The sequence below is a fragment of the Macaca fascicularis genome, chromosome 5 (genome assembly GCF_037993035.2).
Source record: "Macaca fascicularis isolate 582-1 chromosome 5, T2T-MFA8v1.1".
Lineage (NCBI taxonomy): Eukaryota > Metazoa > Chordata > Mammalia > Primates > Cercopithecidae > Macaca > Macaca fascicularis.
The window spans coordinates 534,686-550,447 of record NC_088379.1 but is presented as its reverse complement, the minus strand read 5'-3'; the positions used below and the strand labels follow the sequence as shown (position 1 = coordinate 550,447).

At 44.7% G+C, this 15,762-nt stretch overlaps 1 protein-coding gene and 1 long non-coding RNA gene across 3 annotated transcripts in view; both read left to right on the top strand.

Annotated features, from left to right (window-relative positions):
* Window positions 1-4,131: 4,131 nt before the first annotated feature.
* Window positions 4,132-15,762, top strand: part of LOC102124971 (uncharacterized) — a 41,722-nt gene continuing 30,091 nt past the window's right edge. The window contains exons 1-2 of one of the 2 annotated variants that reach the window (XM_045391957.3): window positions 4,132-4,296; window positions 11,919-12,045. In XM_045391957.3, coding sequence (XP_045247892.2) covers window positions 4,252-4,296; window positions 11,919-12,045 — 172 coding nt within the window. In that variant the 5' untranslated portion in view covers window positions 4,132-4,251. The remainder of the gene's footprint in view (window positions 4,297-11,918; window positions 12,046-15,762) is intronic. The other variant, XM_065544618.2, reaches the window with a different exon arrangement.
* On the top strand, window positions 12,052-15,594 carry LOC135970859 (uncharacterized). The gene is made up of 2 exons (XR_010586698.1): window positions 12,052-14,684; window positions 15,004-15,594. It is a non-coding gene; the product is annotated as an uncharacterized lncRNA (long non-coding RNA).

The window sequence follows — 15,762 nt, the reverse complement described above, 5'->3', positions numbered from 1 at the left end:
GCTAGATGGCCTGGCTGTGGTGAGTATTATTGTGGAGGAAGGACTTTGCTGCAAGAAAATGCTTTCCCCAAAACTAAAACCATGCTACTTACACAAATGAGGTAAAAAATGAAAGGCTGGCCGGGCGCAGTGGCTCACGTCTGTAATACCAGCACTTTGGGAGGCCGAGGCAGGCGGATCACAAGTTCAGGAGATCGAGACCATCCTGGCTAACACAGTGGAACCCTGTCTCAACTGAAAAAATACAAAATGAAATGGAGCGAGACTCCATTTCAAAAACATTGCTATTATTCTGAAATATTAATTTAGGATTAAATATGTAATATTTCAATTTTTATTGATGTATAACATGCATACAGAAATACATCTGCAATAGAGTATTAATGTAATGCTCAATAAATTAGCTCAACAAAGCTAATACATTTATGTAACTATAGAACTACCCTTGTTTTTGCCCACAAACTACTTCCTCTTCTCTTTTCCTCCTCCCCAAATGTAACCACAATCTTAAGAGCTAATTTTTTTTTTTTTTGAGATGGAGACTTGCACTGTCACCTGGGCTGGAGTGCAGTGGCGCAATCTTGGCTCACTGCAACCTCTGCCTCCCAGGTTCAAGTGATTCTCCTGCCTCAGCCTCCCAAGTAGCTGGGATTACAAGCACTCGCCACCCTGCCCAGCTAAATTTTTTTTTGTATTTTTAGTAGAGACGGGGTTTCACCATATTGGCCAGGCTAGTCATGAACTCCTGACCTCAGGTGATCCACCTGCCTCAGCCTCCCAAAGTGCTGGGATTACAGGTGTGAGCCACCACCCCCAGCCAAGAGCCAATGTTATAGATGGTTTGTCTTTTTATACAAGTGTTTTATTAGAGAATATTTTTAACTTATACACAGTAACCAAAATAGTATAATAGGCTGATGCGCCGCCTGAACATCTACTAATTATGTCTCATTTCTGTTTAGTTTCTACTTCAACTCCTTTCCCATCCCCACTTTATTATTGTTTTTATTTTCTGTAAGAGGTATAGGCATTGAAACATACAATCCTTACTGTACCTTTCTGACAAATCAATACATCCATATAAACTTTCCCTTTCAATTACAGAATTACTACCAGTTAACGATTATTAATGAACATGTGAATCACCTGGAAATATTTGAAATACAGATTTTGATACAATATGTTTGGGTTTTGCCTGAAAATGTGTATTTCTAACAAAGTACAGATCCATAGAACACATGGTAACTACAAGGTCTCTCTAAAGTGTGTAAAACTTGATGAATAAGGCCAAGCGCGGTGGCTCACGCCTGTAATCCCAGCACTTTGGGAGGCCAAGGCGGGTAGATCCTGAGGTCAAGAGATCGAGACCAGCCAGACCAACATGGTGAAACCCCGTATCTACTGAAAATACCAAAATTAGCTGGGCGTGGTGGCACATGCCTGTAATCCCACCTACTCGGGAGGCTGAGGCAGGAGAATCACATGAACCAGGGAGGCAGAGGTTGCAGTGAGCCGAGATCATGCCACTTTATTCCAGCCTGGGTAACAGAGTGAGATTCCATCTCAAAAAAATCAAAAACAGAAACAAAAACAACTTGATGAATAAAATTAAGAAAAAGTGGGCCTGGCACGGTGGCTCATACCTGTAATCCCAGTACTTTGGGAGGCTAACCTGAAGGTGGGCGGATCACCTGAGGTCAGGAGTTTGAGACTAGCCTGACCTGCATGGAGAAACCTCGTCTCCACTAAAAATACAAAAAAATTAGCCAGGTGTGGTTGCGCACTCCTGTAATCCTAGCTGCTCCGGAGGTTGAGGGAGGATAATCGTTTGAACCTGGAAGGTGGAGGTTGCAGGGAGCCGAGATGGCGCCATTGCACTCCAGCCAGGGCAGCAAGACCAAACCTCCATCTCAAAAAAAAAAAAAAAAAAGAAAAAGAAAAATTGACCTCAGATAAAATAACAAATCAAAACTCATGTGCAATATGTGACCTGTAGGAGCATTACATCAACAATGTCTCACAGTCATATGTAACCTTTATTGAATCAGGCAAAGTTCAGTCATTTACACATCAAGTGCACATAAATTTCATGGTTTCCTATTAAAATTATATTTAATGCCTTTGCAAAATCTAACTCAGTTTTCTTACAAAATTAAGTAACAACATTTTATATGACATTTTAAGTTCCATTTATATTAAACTCAAACTTACATAATTTTGTTCAGCAGTGTATGTGTGTCTACCACCGAATATTCTTTTGAGTTCCAGCATTTGCACAGGCACCACAGCTGAGAAGCACAGATTCTAGGTCTTCGTCTGTGAGACTGAGCCAAAAGTGGACGTTGTGTTCAACTGTTGAAAGGCATTTTTATTGCCTTCCTGACTTGACAATGATACATTTAAAAAGATAATGGAATGGATGTTAACTCTTGTCAAATAGATCACTGGCAATTTCTTCCTTATGCAGAGGTTGCAATGAGCCGAGATTGTGCCACTGGACTCCAGCCTTGGCGGCAGAGAGAGACTGTCTCAAAAGAAAAAAAAAAGAAAAAGAAAAGAACAAGGATGTGTTTTCTGAAACACAACAGCCAAAAGTGAATAACTTGATTTTTAATAAATAGACCAAGGTCTTCTGTTGCAGGAAGTCAGGCACCCCAAAGGGAGGGACCGGCTGAAGCCCCGGCAGAAGAACATAAATTGTGAAGATTTCATGGACATTTATTAGTTCCCCAAATTTATATGAGCTATCTCAAGTAGTCAAACTTACAGAAACAGAAATTAGACTGATGTATTTCATAAGCTGGAGAGAGAGTAAAAGGGGCAGTTAATGCTTCAGGGGTATTGAGTTTCAGCTTTGGAAGATGTGAAAATTGTAGAGGTTTGTTGCAGAGCAATGTAAATAATTAGCACTACTAACCCGTACACATTAAAAAATAAAAGATGGTCAATGTTGTTTTTCTGACAATTAAAAATTTGTGAAAAAGTACTTAAGAGATTCAGCATAATAAAGTGCTCCTAAATTATCTTCAAATTACAAAAGTGTTTTGCTCCCACAAAATCACTTAGATTCTGTAATCCCGGCCAACATTTTATTTATTTATTTTTGGATATGGAGTCTCACTCTGTCGCCCAGGCTGAAGTTCAGTGGCGCGATTTCTGCTCACTGAAACCTCCACTCCCCCGGTTCAAGCAATTCTCCTGCCTCAGCCTCATGAGTAGCTGGGATTACAGGCGCCCGCCACCATGCCTGGCTAATTTTTATATTTTTAGTAGAGACAGGTTTCACCATCTTGGCCAGGCTGGTCTGGAACTCCTCACCCCATGATCCCCCCACCTCGGCCTCCCAAAGCTTTGGGATTACAGGCCTGCTAACATTTTATTTTTCAGAGGTTTGCTTTTCTCTTCAAATCTCAGGTGTCCTACTCAAAACACCACAGGCCAGAAAGGTTATGAAATGTAAAATATTAAAATAGTTGTCATTATATTGTTTCCATTTGTGAACAAGTGTGTGTCTGTGTGTGTGTGTGCGCGCACAATTTATAAACTGATGTAACCTTACACACCAGAAGGTTAAAATGAACCCCCGGCCGGGCGCGGTGGCTCAAGCCTGTAATCCCAGCACTTTGGGAGGCCAAGACGGGCGGATCACGAGGTCAGAAGATCGAGACCATCCTGGCTAACACGGTGAAACCCCGTCTCTACTAAAAATACAAAAAACTAGCCGGGCGAGGTGGCGGGCGCCTGTGGTCCCAGCTACTCAGGAGGCTGAGGCAGGAGAATGGCGTAAACCTGGGAGGTGGAGCTTGCAGTGAGCTGAGATCCGACCACTGCACTCCAACCTGGGCGACAGAGCGAGACTCCGTCTCAAAAAAAAAAAAAAAAAAAAAAAAAATTGAACCCCCAAGAAAGCCCGGCCTAGCACTGAGATTAGGCCCCGCCTGAAAGTGCCTGGAGGCACTAGTCTGTCACTCTTGCCTCATTCAGTGCACTGTATGGTCGCAATTTCTGTCATTCAAAGCCTGAGGGCGTGAAGCCTGGAGCCATATCCAATCAGAGCGCTGGAGTGAGAACTGCCCAATCAGGCGAGCAGCCAGAGAGGAGGGGCGGCATCCGGGAATCTAGCGCGGCCTTGGCCTCTTGTTTCAGCCAGAACCGGGTTAGGGCGTCAGGTCCTGCTTCACCCTCTCAGGGAGGCCTTGGTGATTCCTCCACAGCCTCAGCCTCCATCGCTCTGTGACCAGCGGGTTTTGGATGATTCTAGCTAAGACTTCGCGACACCCTCGAAACCCTGAAATGGTGAGTGTGCTGGGCAGGGTGTCCCGAGGCTGGGGGGGCCTCGTCGGCAGCGGCGGGAAATGGCGGCGGCGGGACCGAGTCTGCGAACTGAGTCCCCGCTGCCGCGGCTCAGCCCTCCGTCTTCAGTCCCCTCCGGTGACAGACCTGGGCTCCTGTCGGTGCCCGCACGGCGGCTCTGCCCAGCCTGCAGCCCTCCTCGTGCAGCTCTGCGCCCGCAGCCCCGCACCTTCCCCGGGCTGTGGGGTGAGGAGCTCTCCGGAAGTCGCCGGCGCGGCGTGCGCGGGCACGTGTGGGAGGAGCTGTGGTCCGGGGTCCTGCCCCTACTTTACCCTTTTCAGAATGAGATGGAGGCCCCGTCAAAACACAGAGTTCATGTGAGGAAACGGGGACTCATTAGTGGGACAGCGCCCCCGCGCTCGCGGTTTGGGGGCTGCCAGCGGGTCTTGAAGGAAAGGAAGGGAAGCCATTCACCCGCCCGCCCCAACTTTCCCACCAGTCCCCTTGCCCTGAGCGCCTCCTCCGCGTGGCTGTTCCTGAGCGGCATCTTTTAGAATACGCTGGTGTCGTGCGCACAGCGCTTCGCTGGGTTCTGTGAGTGGTTCTGCCACATTATGGAACTTGAGGAGGGTGTGGGCGCCCCTGGTTTGTTGCAGACGTTCAGAAATGAAGACGGGTGTCCAGAGGCAGGGACTGGCGTCTGCAGGGGGGCAGTTGAGGGAAGAGCGCGGAGCTTGTGGGTCTGCGCTGACTCTGGGTGGGGTCGTTAGTGAGTTGCTGGACACCCCGTTGGGGTTGGAGCATTGACGGGTGTTGAGGAAACTCCTTAGGTTTTCTGTCAGAAGAAAGACATGGCTGAGCCTGGGCTGGAGGGAGCCTGGTGTCTGCGGGAGGCGCGCCTGGGTTCTGGACATGCGCTGTCCCGCTGGGCACTGTCCTGTTCCTCCAGGTCTCCTCCTGGGGAGAGGGGACTGAGAACTCAGAGGAAAGGAGTTCTGACAAACATCCCTTCCCTGCACCCTGCTGCCAGCCCCCACCCAATGCTAACCCACTCCTGAGCGCGCCCACCGGGTATTCGCATGGCCTCACTCCTCCCAGTACAGGGTTCCACCCTCAGGAATTGTACCTATGGAAGCTTTGCTCCTAGGTTGTTCTGCCAAGAACCCACACAGTGCCCAGAAGACTCCTGGCTCATTTGAATCCCAGACACTGGATCTGTAGCAGGAACCTGTTTCCTTCCCCAATTCAGGCTTCTGGACCACCTAATCCTAATCTCTGCCTTTATAGACACAGCAGTCAGTCAGATGGTAACCCTGCCTCGGCCTGCACTTGTAGCACAAACCAGTCTTTTAGTGAGTCCTGCCCTGCCCCCTCCCATGACTCTTAATAGCACCTTTCTCTCTTCTGCTATTTTCTTTATTTTTGAGACGGAGTTTCGCTCTTGTTGCCCATGCTGGAGTTCAACTGCACGATCTTGGCTCACTGCAACCTCCGCTTCCCAGGTTCAAGCGATTCTTCTGCCTCAGGCTCCCGAGTAGCTGGAATTACAGGCATGTGCCACAACGCCTGGCTAATTTTGTATTTTTAGTAGAGACGGGTTTCCTACGTATTGATCATGCTGGTCTCGAAATCCCGACCTCAGGTAATACGCCTGTCTGGGCCTCCCAAAGTGCTGGGATTATAGGCGTGAACCATCGCGCCTGGCCCTCTGTTTTTTTTTTGAGACGAAGTCTCACTCTGTCACCCAGGCTGGAGTGGAGGGATGGACTTGGGCACACTATGTGCACAGGAAAGAGAATTTGAGGAAGAAAATAGCAGAAGAGGGGCCGGGCGCGGTGGCTCATGCTTGTAATCCCAGCACTTTGGGAGGCCAAGGCGGGCGGATCATGAGGTCAGGAGTTCGAGACCAGCCTGGCCAATACCAGCCTGGCCTACAAAGGGCTGCAGGCGCCTGTAGTCCCAGCTACTCAGGAGGCTGAGGCCGGAGAATGGCGTTAACCTGGGAGGCGGAGCTTGCAGTGACCTGAGATCACGCGGTTGCATTCCAGCCTGGGCAACAAGACGGAAACTCAGTCTCTAAATAAATAAATAAATAAAGAGGTAAGAATTTTTGCTCTTCTCCCTTTTCCTAAAGCTGTTTGAAAACTTTTTTTTTTTTTTGAAACAGAGTCTGGCTCAGTCTCCTGGGCTGGAGTGCAGTGGCACGATCTCAGCTCACTGCAAGCGCTGCCTCCGGGGTTCACGCCATTCTCCTGCCTCAGCCTCCCGAGTAGCTGGGACTACAGGTGCCCGCCACTACGCCCAGCTAATTTTTTTTGTATTTTTAGTAGAGACGGGTTTTCACCATGTTGGCCAGGATGGTCTCGATCTCCTGATCTCGTGATCCGCCCGCCTCGGCCTCCCAGCGTGCTGGAATTACAGGTGTGAGCCACCGCGCCCGGCCTGTTTCTTTCTTTTTTTTTTTTTTTGAGACGGAGTCTCTGTTGCCCCAGCTGGAGTGTAGTGCCCTTATCTTGGCTCACTGCAACCTCTGCCTCCTGGGTTCAAGCAATTCTCGTGCCTCAGGCTCCCAAGTAGCTGGGATTGCAGGCCCGCACCACCACGTCCAGCTAATTTTGGTATTTTTAGTAGAGACGGGGTTTCACCATGTTGGCCAGGGTGATCTCGAACTCCTGACCTCAAGTGATCCCTCCACCTGGACCTCCCAAAGTGCTGGGATTTTAGGCGTGAGCCACTGTGCCCGTCTTGAAAACGTTTATATTTAAGTATTTTATCTGCTTCTTTAAAATATATATAAATAAATTTCATCAATTAAATAGGACATTTGTCTTTTTTGAGTCAAACTTGCCGTTAGGACCTGGAAACTATTGGTGTGAAATGTAAATAGCAAGAACATACACCCTATCCCACAGTCTCTGTAGGCACCTAGGAGGCTGCCTTCAGCAGGTATTTAGCTCCACACTAGAAATTTAACTCCTGTCATGAAGATGTTGGAAGTTTATTTTTCCTATGAATATTACCAATTAGAAAATCCAGATGACTTCTCAAATTACTAGGTGAAATTACAATAAGCTGTATATGACAAATGGTGCTGTCATGTCTTCTGCTTGAGAATTAATTATGGTGAGTTTCTGTGTTTGCAGTCTCTTAGATTGCCTGTGATGCACACCACATTTTGGTTTATTATGTACTAAAACATTTTCTTTTCTATTGTTGTGGACAGTTTTTTAGGATTGGAGATGATTTTGCTTTTAGTTATGTTTTCCACACACCGTCTGGAATCATCAGACATTATACACAAGTGCTATCTCTGCTTCACTTTAGAGAAAAACCTTTCTCAGGATTCCACTCACAACCCACAATTTGGTGGCAAAGTGCAGCAAAGTGCTCGCCAAATCTGGAAATAGAATGGTCTCTCCTATTTGAGATCTGCAGTCCCTTTTATAACAATTATACTAGATTTCTACAAAAATAACTTTTTAGTACTGCAATCAGTTATTCCTCCTTTGTCAGTGTGCCTGGCATCTTCAAATCTGACACTGATTCCGTGATCATGGGGCCCATAATCCCAGTCAGGATCCCACATGTGCATTGATTAAACCTGAGAACTTCAACTGCCTTCTCCCTTTGCCCAAATGCCCACAAATGTGCATAGCTCACCAGCCCTCCACATCTTAAATGTGCAGTTCCAAATTCTGAATTTATGTCTTGGGGTTTGAGAGAAGGATAGAACTTTTATCTGAGAAATATAAGTTATTTTAATCAGATACAGTGATGTGTTAAAATGAGACCACAGTCATGTACTGTTCCCCTCTTTGAACTATTTGTCTTTTGAAATTGTGTTCTATTGCCACAAATGGCTGTAAATTAACCTAATAATGTCATAGTGGACACTATAACCCACACGTTATAAATTAACAATGTATATAGCCAGTCACTAACCACTTACTTCCATAAGGCAATAAGAATTTCTGATGACTTTCTATCCGTTCTCTCTCTACCTTCCTTTTTGCCTTTAAAAATATACTCATAACTTCTTCTAGTTGGAGTGTATATTCAGGGCAGCTTTATATTCCAGCATTGCTTCTTCAAGCTTTGGCCCAAATAAACTCTCTACTTATGGTTTACCCCAGGATTTTCCTTTTAGGTCAAAATATTCTTCAGAATGTGTTGGGCCTGGCATGGTGGCTCACGCCTGTAATCCCAGCACTTTGGGAGGCTGAGGCAGGCAGATCACAAGGTCAGGGGATTGAAACCATCCTGGGCAACATAGAGAAACCCTGTCTCTACTAAAATACAAAAAATTAGCCAGGTGTGGTGGCGCGCGCCTGTAATCCCAGCCACTTAGGAGGCTGAGGCAGGGGAATTGCTTGAACTTGGGAGGTGGGGGTTGCAGTGAGCTGAGATGGCACCATTGCACTCCAGCCTGGCGACAAAGCAAGACTCCATCTCAAAAAACAAACAAACAAACCAGAATGTGTTGAAGGTGCCTTTATGAACAATCTTTCCTCCGGTTGTACTCCACTTGCTGTAACCCCCAAGAATGCTGAGGCAAGACTCCATCTCAAAAAACAAACAAACCAACCAGAATGTGTTGAAGGTGCCTTTATGAACAATCTTTCCTCCGGTTGTACTCCACTTGCTGTAACCCCCAAGAATGCTGAGGCACATTGATCCTACCTAGAATCTGCACATAAAAGCTGACCTCTGCCTAGGATTCATAAGACAGGGCTAGACTTTGGGTTGAAGACATACAGAAAACTCAGAAGACGTTTTCTGCATCATGAGAGGTCAACGTAGACATCTTAATCCCCACTTTCAGAGTGGAGCCCTTTGAGTTTTCCAGATCTTGTCCAGTGACTTGCTGTAGTTGTGTGGGAGGCTTCTGGTATGAACACAATCCCGTGGCAGAATCTGTTAAGTGTAAACAATCACTTTAGCAGTGGGGGGTCAGGGCCACAAAATAACCAGAGCCATAGTCACAACTATGCCTCCCTGTAAACTGTGTTATTGGAGTAGAGTACTTTTGTCCTTCGCCTTGCCTCAGAGTTACCTGATCAGGGACAGGGGCTTTCACATCTGGATCTAGGATCTGCAGCTTCACCAGGGCTGTTCCATTTTCTGTTTGCATCCCACAAATTGAGCCTGAATCTCTCCTGCCTGGATCACTATGGGGACATCAGCCCAGGGTCACTGGGGACACTCACCAGCATCTGTATTTGAGACATCTGAGGATATCCTGTGCAGACTGGGTCAGTCTGATGGCAAGGTCTAATTCTGCTCCCATTTTAGAGGAAGAGAAATGACTCACCCAGGGTTTGTTCCTCCCTTCACAGAAAGAATCTCCTTGGTTTATACCCAGATAAGAGTTGCTCCAGTTCTCCAGTTTTTTGGTGAAAAATGAGATCTGGATTCTCAAACTGATTAATAAGCTAATTGTTTCTATTTCATGTGGTCATTAGAAAAAGAGATGAAGCAGTCATGGTCCCTACCCTCAAGCAACTTGCAGTCTGGAGCACATGAATAATGGTTGAATTCAGCATCATGTGTTCAGTACAAAGACGGACACTGTACAGGAGACTTAAACTTCATTTGGGTTACTTTCCTTTTATTGTTTTGTGAGTTTTAATGCCACCACCTGAAGAGAGTATTCACTGACAGAAGAGAAGTTGTTATTGTTAGTATTGTTTTTACCTTGCTAAGAGTAAGTGTTTGGCTTCTAACATAATTGGTCTAGAAAAACAAGGGTTTTGGTTAAATTCCTTGTTGTATGTTATGAAAGACACAGGGAAGTGGCTAAAATAGATTAAAATTTCACAAACTCTGGGAATCAAATTTCTCTAGGGCAGCCTTAGAAAAGACAGCTGAAAATACTTAGCGGCATAGAGAACAGAAGCCTGGGGCCCACTCTCTGTCCTAACCCTGCTCAGATCCACTCTCTGCTGAACCTTGTCCAGGTCTGGCCCCACACTGAAATCTCTCACAGAACTGCTTTGAGGAGATCAGTGTTTGGAGTGGCTGCTCCTACCACCTCTCCAGAGCTGGTGCTCCCAATTTCCTGAAACACAAAAGCAGATAAATTGGGAAAAGATACATACTTTTGGGCCTGAAATTCTTTTTTATAAAATTAAAACCAGTGTTTCTAGAGACATCTCATCCAGCAACCTGTTCTCCATGCCTGTAGTTTGTTTTTTTTTTACAAGTCTTAAAGTAAATACACAAAAATTCCCCTGAATTGCACTTAAAACTTCCTTTCTGTTTCTTTGCCATCTATTTATATTGAGCTATTCTTCTATACATTAAAAAAAAAAAAAATCAGTAGTACAAAAACAAAGGAAATGGAAATTCTGGGCCCTGCATTTAAATCCTGGGAAGTATTGGATACTTAGTACCCACCTCCCAGGATGTTACAAGAATTAACACATAATATGAATGTCCCAGCACAGTGCTCTGTGACATACTCCTGAGCACATAGTACATGCTCCATAAATATCACATTAATGCAGGTGCACATGTTTTTCTTTTCTTTCCTTTTTTTTTTTTTTTTTTTGAGATGGAGTCTTACTCTGTTTCGCAGGCCGGACTGCAGTGGCATGATCTCGGCTCACTGCAACCTCTACCTCCTGAGTTAAAGCGATTCTTCTGCCTCAGCCTCCTGAGTAGCTGAGATTACAGGCGCATGTCACCAAGTCTGGCTATTTTTTATATTTTTAGTAAAGACAGGGTTTCACCATATTGGCCAGGTTGGTCTCGAACTCCTGACCTTGTGATTCTCCGCCTCGGCCTCCCATAGTGCTGGGATAACTGCGTGAGCCACCACTCCCGGCCCACATGTTTTTCCAATGCAGAGTTAGACATTGACACCATCTCCAGCCTTTGTAACCATTAAAGGGCCTGCAGAGAATGCTATGCTTCAGGATGATTGGTGGTCTTGTCTTGGAATGAAAAGTATTTGTGTTGGGGTAAGGGACTCTGTGCTGTGCCTGCTTTCTCTAGCCGAGTAGTGCTATAATGGATCCAGGTGGAGGAACATCAGCATTAACAGGAGACTTGATAAAAGTCGCTAATTCATGGACTGTTTTCAAAGCTGCAAAATTTTGGTACAGTGAGGCCTAGGACATTAAATAATTTATATGCACATTGAAGCTTGAGAGACAGTGCTTAGCTAAGTGACTCTCAGCCCAGTCTTCCCCTAGGGTCACAATTTGAAGTTAAATCATCACGTATGCCCTCCCATCACATCCTGTCTATTGTTCTGGGTGGAAACGTTTCTGTTTTTTAAATTAAGTTACTCACATATTATAGCAAGGCCAAGGTCAAGCATGAGGACTTCCAGATACTTTCATGAGAGGTGAGTTCAACCTGTTTTCCAGGAGGTCACAGGGCCTACTCTGCTTGGTTTTGGTAGGGGCAGGTCAATGTAGCCCATTATTTTTATTGCAGCAACAGAAACTGTTGGAATGCCTTCCTTTTTCCTCAGAGCTATAGAATACTTTAGAGAATATTACTGTGTTGAAAGTTATTTTATCAGATAATCCCAGTCACATGTCAGAACTAGTTCTCTTAACACATTTCATCTGTAGTCAAATTAAGACCTCTCTCACTTGATACATATGTATTTTCAGGAACCCTTAACATTCAGGGATGTGGCCATAGAATTCTCTCCAGAAGAGTGGAAATGCCTAGACCCTGCCCAACAGAATCTGTATAGAGATGTGATGTTGGAGAACTACAGAAACCTGGTCTCCCTGGGTGAGGATAATTTTAATACATAATTCCTAATACTCCCTCAGTGTTTTATTTTCTATTTTTGTAGAATGTCTTTTGAGATATATCTGTATCTATATAAAAATGTGTGTGTCGCCGGGCGCGGTGGCTCAAGCCTGTAATCCCAGCACTTTGGGAGGCCGAGACGGGTGGATCACAAGGTCAGGAGATCGAGACCATCCTGGCTAATCCGGTGAAACCCCGTCTCTACTAAAAAATACAAAAAACTAGCCGGGCGAGGTGGCGGGCGCCTGTAGTCCCAGCTACTCCGGAGGCTGAGGCAGGAGAATGGCGTAAACCCGGGAGGCGGAGCTTGCAGTGAGCTGAGATCTGGCCACTGCACTCCAGCCTGGGCGACAGAGCGAGACTCCGTCTCAAAAAAAAAAAAAATGTGTGTGTCTCACACACATATATAAGTTGTATATGTATATAGTAAATTCTTAACATTGGTGATAGAGTCTCAGAAACTGTAAGTGAAGCAACATATCATTTAAGAAAATGAATTTTAGGGCTGGGCACGGTGGCTTACGCCTGAAATCCCAGCACTTTGGGAGGCTGAGGTGGGTGGATCATGAGGTCAGGAGTTTGAGACCAGCCTGGCCAACATGACAAAACCCCGTCTCTACTAAAAATACAAAAAACTAGCTGGACGTGGTGGCAGGTGCTTGTAATCCAGCTACTCGGGAGGGTTAGTTGGGAGAATCACTTGAACCTGGGAGGTGGAGGATGCAGTGAGCCGAGATTGCACCATTGAACTTCTGTCTGGGTAATAAGAGCAAAACTCAGTCTCAAAAAAACCCAAAAAACAACAACAAAAAAAGAAAACTAATTTTAGCAAAGTTTAATTGATACAAACAAGAGTTATGTTTGGTATATAGCAACATTGCTTCCTTTAAAGTTGCAGTTTTCAAGAACCTGTTTTGAACATTAAGTGAGGACTTACTGTATAGCTGTGTTTGTGTGACATGGAGTTTTCTGATAAATAAAAATTGTTTGAGGCCGGGCGCGGTGGCTCAAGCCTGTAATCCCAGCACTTTGGGAGGCCGAGACGGGCGGATCACGAGGTCAGGAGATCGAGACCATCCTGGCTAACACAGTGAAACCCCGTCTCTACTAAAAATACAAAAACTTAGCCGGGCGAGGTGGCAGGCGCCTGTAGTCCCAGCTACTCGGGAGGCTGAGGCAGGAGAATGGCGTGAACCCGGGAGGCGGAGCTTGCAGTGAGCTGAGATCCGGCCACTGCACTCCAGCCTGGGCGACAGAGCGAGACTCTGTCTCAAAAAAAAAAAAAAAAAAAAAAAAAATTGTTTGAGTATCTTTAATGTGTACAATGTAATGATTTGATAAGTATATATTTTGTGATATATGCATATTTTATTGCAAAAATATAGTCAAGTTGATCAACACATCTATTACCTCAGATAATGATTTTTTTTGGTAATAAGAACACTTAAGGCCTAGTGTCGTAGCAAATTGTAAGCATACATTACAGTATTACTAATTATAAACAGAATACTATTATGCTAATCTAATGCTAATGTACATTAGGTTACTCAGACTTATTCAACTTATAACTAAAAATTTGTACTCTTTGAACAACATCTCCTCATGTTCCCACCCTTAGGCTCTAACAACCGCCATTCTACTTTCTGCTTCTATGAGTTTACATTTTTAAGATTTACCCATCTATGTGACAAGAAGCAGTTTCTTTGTCCCTCTGTGTTTGGCTAATTTCATTTAGCATCATGTCCTCCAGGTCTATCCATGTTGTAAATGGCTAGATTTCCTTTTCTCTTATGGCTGAGTAGTATTCTACTATGTATATATATACACTCCATATTTTGGCTATTATAAATATACAATGAATATGGGGCTGAAGATATTTCTTCAAGGTGTTAATTTAATTTCCTTTGGTAGTATGGCCAGAAATGGTATTGCTGGATTATATGATATGTCCATTTTTATTTTTTACTGGTTTTTATGATGACTTTTTCAATTTACATCTCACCAACAGAATACAGCATATATGTTGTATGTATGTCTTTGGGGAAAAAAATCTAACCTTTTGCCTGTTTTTGAATGGGTTATCGTTATTATTATTTTGCTTTGAATTGCAGAAGTTTCTTAAATATTTTGAATGTGGATACTAACTTTTTTTTTTTTTTTTTGAGACAGTCTTCCTCTGTCACCAGGCTGGAGTGCAGTAGCACGATCTTGGCTCACTGTGATCTCTGCCTCCTGGGTTCAAGTGATTCTTCTGCCTTAGCCTCCCAAGTAGTTGGGATTACAGGCATGCGCCACCACTCTTGGCTTATTTTGTATTTTTAGTAGAGATGGGATTTCACCATGTTGGTCAGGCTGGTCTCAGTCTCCTGACCTCAAGTGATCCTCCCGCCTTGTTCTCCCAAAATTAACTTGTTATCAGATATATCACTTGCAAATATTTCTATCCCGTAGGGTTTTTAGAAATTTTGTTTTCCTTTGCTGTGAAGAAGCAGTTTACTTTGATACAATCCCACTTGTTTGTATTTTTGTTGTTGTTGCCGTGCTTTTGATGGCATATCAAAAAATTATTGCCAAGACCAGTATCAAGGTTTTTCCATGTTTTCTTCAGGAGTTCTAAGGTTTTTGGTCTTTTTTTTTTTTTTTTTTTTTTTTTGAGGCGGAGTCTGGCTCTGTCGCCCAGGCTGGAGTGCAGTGGCGCGATCTCGGCTCACCGCAAGCTCCGCCTCCCGGGTTCCCGCCATTCTCCTGCCTCAGCCTCCCGAGTAGCTGGGACTACAGGCGCCGCCACCACGCCCGGCTAATTTTTTTTGTATTTTTAGTGGAGACGGGGTTTCATTGTGTTAGCCAGGATGGTCTCGATCTCCTGACCTCGTGATCCGCCCGCCTCGGCCTCCCAAAGTGCTGGAATTACAGGCTTGAGCCACCGCGCCCGGCCAGGTTTTTGGTCTTATATGTGTTTCATTTTGAGTTAATTTTGGGGTATGGTATAAGAAAATGGTCTACCTTTGCCAGGCGTGGAGGCTCACGCCTGTAATCCCAGCACTTTGAGAGGCCGAGGTCAGGAGATCGAGACCATCCCAGCTAACACAGTGAAACTCCATCTCTACTAAAAATACAAAAAATTAGCTGGGCGTGGTGGTGGGTGCCTGTAGTCCCAGCTACTCGGAGGCTGAGGCAGGAGAATGGTGTGAACCTGGGAGGCAGAGCTTGCAGTGAGCCGAGATCGTGCCACTGCACTCCAGCCTGGGCAACAGAGTGAGACTCCGTCTCAAAAAAAAAAAAAAAAAAAAAAAAAAAAGTACTTTTATTCTTTTGCTGTGGCTCCTCAGTTTTTCTGACACCATGTATTGACAAGCCTATAATTTCTGTATTGTATATTCATGATCCCCATCCCAAAATTCGTGGACCTTGTATGCATGGATTTGTTTCTGGGCGCTATTCTGTTCATTGGTTTTTGTATGTGTATTTATGCACATGCCATATTCTTTTGCTTACAATAACCTTTAAATAAAGTTTAAAATTAAGAAGTATGATGCCCCAGCTTTGTTCTTTCTCACGATGGCTCAGGTTATTTAAAGTTGTTTAAGGTTACACTTAAATTTTACAATTGTGTTTTCTATTACTGTGAAAAATAACACTAAAATTTTGATAGGGATCCCATTTGAATCTACAGATCACTTTCGATAATATACTTCG